We start from the raw sequence: 6,085 nt of genomic DNA on the forward strand, positions 1-6,085 counted from the left end.
TACTTGTAACTCTTCTTCAGGTCAAAAGTATATTGATAATCAGAGTTGCATATCTTAAGAGGCAAAACAACTTCATTTGTATTGAAAATGAGAAATAATATTATTATATAACTAAAGAAGTAAGCATGATTGTGTGATTATTTGAAAAGGTGATTAAGATTTATAATATTAATTTAAAAAAGCGATTATTTTCGTTAAAAATTATTATTTTTAATTAAGGAAAAATATTTTACATTTTTACAAAATATTCTAACGTTTTATCAAGTCGAAAGGTTCAATATAAATAAAAAGACGTTCAAAGATACGCATTGAGTAGTTTAGTGACTTATCGCTCCGAATTATTCTTACAAAAGTCCGCGACGATACTTTCATTGCTATTTTTGAATTCTATATATTTTAATTCATTATTTCTATTTTAATTGTAATAAACGCAATTAATGTTCTCGGATCAGATGGTTTATTCCAAGTAAGACCATATTTAAGAAAGATTATAGATATAAGATTATAGATATACTCATAAGAAACATGACACAAGTAAGATCGCCTTTGATTTGAATAAACTACGATGTTGTAAAAATCGATTTTTTTTAAGGAAGCTATTTCACCGTAAGAGAATAAATAAAAAAAAATACACTTCTCTAATTTTGACTTAGGTAACATCCATTTAAGCTTATCAAAATCGGAAACTTTTACTGTTACTTTTCTTCGTTAGAAAATGGCATTAAATCTTGCAAGATATATAATTAAAAGGAATTAAAATTGACAATAAGAACTTTCGTAGTATAAAATGCAAAATTCATACACAATGTTTTTATCTTTACATTGCATCGTTGAACAAGACACGGAGAAACAGAGAAACGTATATTTGATTAGCTTTACTCATCATTAAATTAACTTCAGTTTTTAGTTTTTATTGCAATTGTAGATAACAATAGAAGATCTTCATGCACAATGAATTAGATATACAAGGATCTCTATCTCTCTGATTTATAATACATACTATATGTGCATATTTTCACGATTAAATATAATATTTACATATATAATATGTATTTCGTTGAACGTATAAAAATAAATAATTTTTTTATTTCATATTTTTATTTTTTAAACATTTTTCAACACACTTCTTACATTTATGTTATATCGGTATTATTAGTTTCAAATGACTATTTGCATCTGATTGGAACGAATTTTACACGAACCGGGTGAGAAGGACGAATTATTAGATCGACCTTAAGCTGGACATCGTTTATATGATCAACTGGCTCCAAGTAAAAATTGTGCACCAAAGGAGCTATCATAGCTTTCAATTCCAGCAAACCGAATCGTTGACCTACAATTCCAAATGTATGAAAATTTATTGATACGAGAAATAAAATCGCATGTAATTCACCTATGCAGTTCCTCGGTCCTGCGCTGAATGGTAGATAGGAATAAGGATGACGATTCTGAATTTTTTCCGGCAAAAATCTATCCGGATCAAATACATCTGGATTTGGCCAAAAATTGGGATCTCTATGAGTTCCATAGATATGAAGATGTAGAATCGTTCCAGCAGGCACGACATATGACTCTGAAAAGAATATTATAAAATTATTTACAAAAATAAGAGTTTTTTGAGAATTAAAATGGACATAATATTGTATGCTTAAAATGTTAAAGCAATTAAACTTTATTTTCAACTTATTTTACATTTAATAATACACTTCGTGTAATGTGACATGTTTGAAGATATAAGAAGGAAAAAAGTAATTAATTACGTAATTTTACGTCTTCCGCAGTTACTCGTGATATGAAAAACACGCTCGGATACAAACGTAGCGCTTCCTTCAAACATCTTTCTAAATATTGTAAGTTTTGCAACGATCTCATGGTAAGTTTGCCTTCATTCTCTTGCATCACAGAATCGACTTCAACCCTCACACGTTCCTGTGCCATAATAATTAAAATTTATTCCTCAATATTCTAGTATTTATATGCAGAATAGAAATAAATAAAAAATCTTAATAAATCAAAATTAATTTTTTTAATTTTTATTTTAGAGACGTTTTAATTTTTTTTTTTTGTCGCTATTTTTATATCAATATTGCGATATATAGAAAGAAAATATGCAAGGAAAGCTTAATGTCTGTACTGCTTCTTTTAATAAAAATTGTAATAAAAATAATACATCGCTATATATAAAGAGTAAAAAGTACCTGGATATCTTTATGTGCAGCTAATAATAATAAAGCAAAGGTAATACCCATTGCTGTAGTGTCATGTCCCTGCAAATAAAGTATTATACGCTTAGATAATGTGTACAAAAAATTGTAAAAAGATTATAGATAGTACCTCAAACACAAAGGTATCGACTTCCTCTCTGATGTCCAAATCGGACATAAAATTCTGCCGAGATGCCTCCAATAGGAGATCCAACATCGCTAGTCGCTTTTTTTTAACTATAAAAATAAAAAAGAAAATCTTATTTTTGCGTCAATCTCATTTTTGCATGTTATATTTATTATTATATATTACATCGTTCTTGTTTAAAATTCAAAATCTGTTATAAATATTAATAAATTAATTTTATACAGACATATTTTGTATTATTACAGGTGATTATGTGTTTAATGTAAATACTGCAAGCATAATTGATAATAATAAATTGCACACACTCAAATTTAAATTAAAATTTCTCGATTCTTATACGTACTTCCAAATACTTCTGCATCATCCATCTCCGTTTCTTTGTCATTTTCAAAGTTTTTCAAGTATCGGTCATTGGTGCTTTCGTGATAATGTCTTCTTTCAGCAATAATCTACATTATATATTATTAAATTTTATAAAATTAACTATTACATTTTTTAAATAATGTGGTATTAAATAATAAGAGCACATTGTCTTTTATCGTAATAATATAATGTTATTAATATTTAATCGCGTAATCTTGTGGAACGAAGATTAAGAAATTTAATCTTCAGTAATATGATTAACGTACTTTTTCCGTAAATCCATGCAATATTTTCAAAATCTTTTTTTGCTTTCTTGCTTGTGGGGTCAATGCGAATAACAATTTGTTATAGAGCACAGGTCTCAGTATTCTAAATCGTAATTCAATAAGGATACATAATTCTGATAATTATATGTGTGTATGTTAATGTATATTTTATATTCGTTGAATTACCTATAAAGTATTATTTCGATTATCTGATGCACCGCATCTCGATACTGTTGCTGAAATTCGCCGAGTTCTTGCAGAGAGATGCCCATGGAAGTTTCTACAAAACATTCTTTATATGTGTACAAGCTCGAATATTTAGTCGCGAAAATTATTACAACTGAATATTTTTGTATATAATAAATCGAACATTATGTATCCTATACGCACATTAGTATCAATGATATAGTTAAAAATTATATGTGTGTGATGTTCATATGCGAATAAATTCTTTTTCTCTTTTAAACTATTGTAATTAAAAATGAGAAATCATAATATTACAATAAGAATCTTACCGCATATCGCGTTTAGCGTATGTTCACTAATAAATGGATCCAAATCTTTTACAACTGTTCCTCCTTCATTCTTCAAAGATTTTGTCATACAATCACCCTCCTTGATCAAGACATCAACAAACTGATTTAATATATTGAAATGGAATGCAGATGTCAATAATTTTCGCCGCGTTTGCCATTTAGTGCCTTAAAAAAAAAAAAGAAATAGTGCGATATATATATATATATATATATGTACATATAATGCAATTGATATATTATATAAGACGTTTTAATGTTTAACTGTCCAATCTTCAAAAAATATTAATTGCGTCTTTAATTTATTTTTATATCACAAAATTCTTTTATAAACCTTTAAATCTTCTTTTCTTGACATTTTTACGGTAAAATGAATTGCAAAAATTACTTTGAATGTAATTACATATTTTGTAATTGAAACCTTATGAATTAGCAAATAGACATAATGTCAAAATTAAAAGTCTGTTATGTGACGGTGTTTGATTTAGTAGAAAATCTTCTTTAACTGAAACAACTGTTACTTTTATTTAGTTGAGAATACATATAGCATCAAAGCGAGATTATTCTTCAAAATAATCGGGTTTGCAATTTTTTTTTAAATTTATAAGTTAACGGAGAGGTTGTAAAAGTTCACCGTTTAAAATAATACTCAAATCTAATTATGTAAGATTATATTTGATTTTTTATAAAGACTGGCCGATTTATAACAGGTTGTAATAGTATAATAAGATAATAATAAAGTAGATACGCTTATCCCTAACGTCATTACGTTACCTGTACTTGTGAGAAGACCTCTGTTTAACCAGGGATGTAAACTATCATATATACGGCTTTTCTCGATGTATTTGGTGCTACTTAGTATTGTCTGAAATCACCAAAAATAATGTTAAGATAAAAAGCGTTAACATATTATTATAACACACTCAATCGCTCAGATATACAGATACAGATATTTATTAATCGTATTTAAAATTATTATATCATTTAATTGAATGTTTCTGATATTCTTTCTTTTCATATTTTTAAGAAACATTTTTTGCCAACCAACAAAAATCGTTTTATAAAACAAGAATGCAAAATGTCAAAATCTAGATAAATCGTAATGTTTACAGAAAATTGAATTCCATTTTTTACCTCTAAATCATCTGGATGACGAATGGATACAACGGGGAGGAAAAGACCCCAGATTTTACAAATTGGATAATATTCATTAGTGACTTTATATAACAGGTTCCATAGGTACTCTGAAAAACATATTATAAATGTAGATATAGATATTTTTGTGATTTTGAATTAAATTTCATCATTATTTTTAATGCGTATCTTTACACTATATGTACTTTTACTTATATGTATCGTTTTTAGATCCATTGAAAACAAACTAATTATGATAATGGAAGAATATTATTGCAAAGAAAAATGTTGATAAGCCTGAATAATTATTTTATATGTAAACAGCATGCAATAATATTGATAGGTATTTGTTCAAAAACAGAATTTATGAATTTGACTTTTGTTTATATATGTATGCGTGTATGACGGCTTGTATGTTCATTAATGTAAATAGATTATAAATTTTGTACTTACCTGGTGAACCACATAGGTGCAATGCATAGCCAACTATCGGATAGCCTGATGGTCCCGGTATAAGATTAATGAGTCGACCGTTTCTTCCATGATGGACGTAAAAATTATACATCAATAAAATAAAAATGGATAATAACAATATTGTGATAAACATTGTTTTCTTGACGTAATATCCTTGACGGTACAATTAAATTCAATCTTCTTCAGGTTCCTGTTTCTTTGATTCTTGGATTAAAAATTATTGTCACGAATAAATAATATTAAATCAAATTCAAAAATATTAACTCAAAAGTAAAATTCAAGATTATTGTTGTTAATCGAGTTCATAATAGAAGTGTAAGTTTTGTAATAAATAATATTATAAATAAATATTATTTTATTATAATATTATTTATCACAAAACATAAACTTCCCCTTTATATTTAAATATCAAATATGAACTCAATTAACCATTTAAACTAAACGATCATTGAAATGAGTTAATGGTATATTTTCTTTATAATTAATAACTTTAAAGAACTAAAAAATATGATGAATTTGTTTATTTGTAATAGAAAAACATTATTCACATAATAAAGTATAGTTATGAATTTAATAAAAACATATTTTAATCGATTATTATATGTTTAATTATTTTTTTACTTATTATATAAAATAAAATTTCAAGTTTAGATTTGCAAAATCTTACATTAATTATGATATTATTAACTATTATTCAGATTTTATAATAGATTCTTATAAAATGTTATTTTTTCGGGAGTATTTGTATAAAATGACATTTTACCTGATAAAATTACTGATACGTAATCAGTTAAAACGCACCACTCAATATGTTTAAAACAGAATTGCAAATCTCGTCAAGCAGATATACACATGTCTGCATAACAAATCTTCGCGAACTAACGATGCAAGTCTGAGACTTACATTTATAATCCTTCTTCAAGTCAAGAGCATATTGATGATTAAAGTATCATATCTAAAGAG

At 26.4% G+C, this 6,085-nt stretch overlaps 1 protein-coding gene across 4 annotated transcripts; it reads right to left on the reverse strand.

Moving 5' to 3' along the window:
• Nucleotides 1-1,076: 1,076 nt before the first annotated feature.
• On the reverse strand, nt 1,077-6,085 carry LOC145945806 (cytochrome P450 4C1-like). Of its 4 annotated transcripts, XM_083054971.1 has the most exons (13): nt 5,886-6,057; nt 5,102-5,326; nt 4,649-4,758; nt 4,289-4,379; nt 3,497-3,682; nt 3,168-3,261; nt 2,982-3,084; nt 2,696-2,801; nt 2,335-2,441; nt 2,199-2,267; nt 1,761-1,929; nt 1,394-1,573; nt 1,077-1,333 (listed from the first exon to the last, which is right to left on the reverse strand). In XM_083054971.1, the coding sequence occupies exons 2-13, from the start codon at nt 5,253-5,255 to the stop codon at nt 1,167-1,169; spliced, it is 1,536 nt and encodes a 511-aa protein (XP_082911097.1). In that variant the 5' UTR covers nt 5,256-5,326; nt 5,886-6,057; the 3' UTR covers nt 1,077-1,166. The 4 variants fall into 4 exon arrangements, with proteins under 4 accessions (XP_082911097.1, XP_082911096.1, XP_082911095.1 ...); XM_083054970.1 differs by having other exon boundaries at nt 1,077-1,573; nt 5,102-5,312; nt 5,886-6,085; XM_083054969.1 differs by having other exon boundaries at nt 1,077-1,573; nt 5,102-5,318; nt 5,886-6,084.

The sequence above is a fragment of the Prenolepis imparis genome, unplaced genomic scaffold (genome assembly GCF_030444845.1).
Source record: "Prenolepis imparis isolate NDT839.2.m4 unplaced genomic scaffold, iyPreImpa1.0 SCAF_15, whole genome shotgun sequence".
Classification (NCBI taxonomy): Eukaryota; Metazoa; Arthropoda; class Insecta; order Hymenoptera; family Formicidae; genus Prenolepis; species Prenolepis imparis.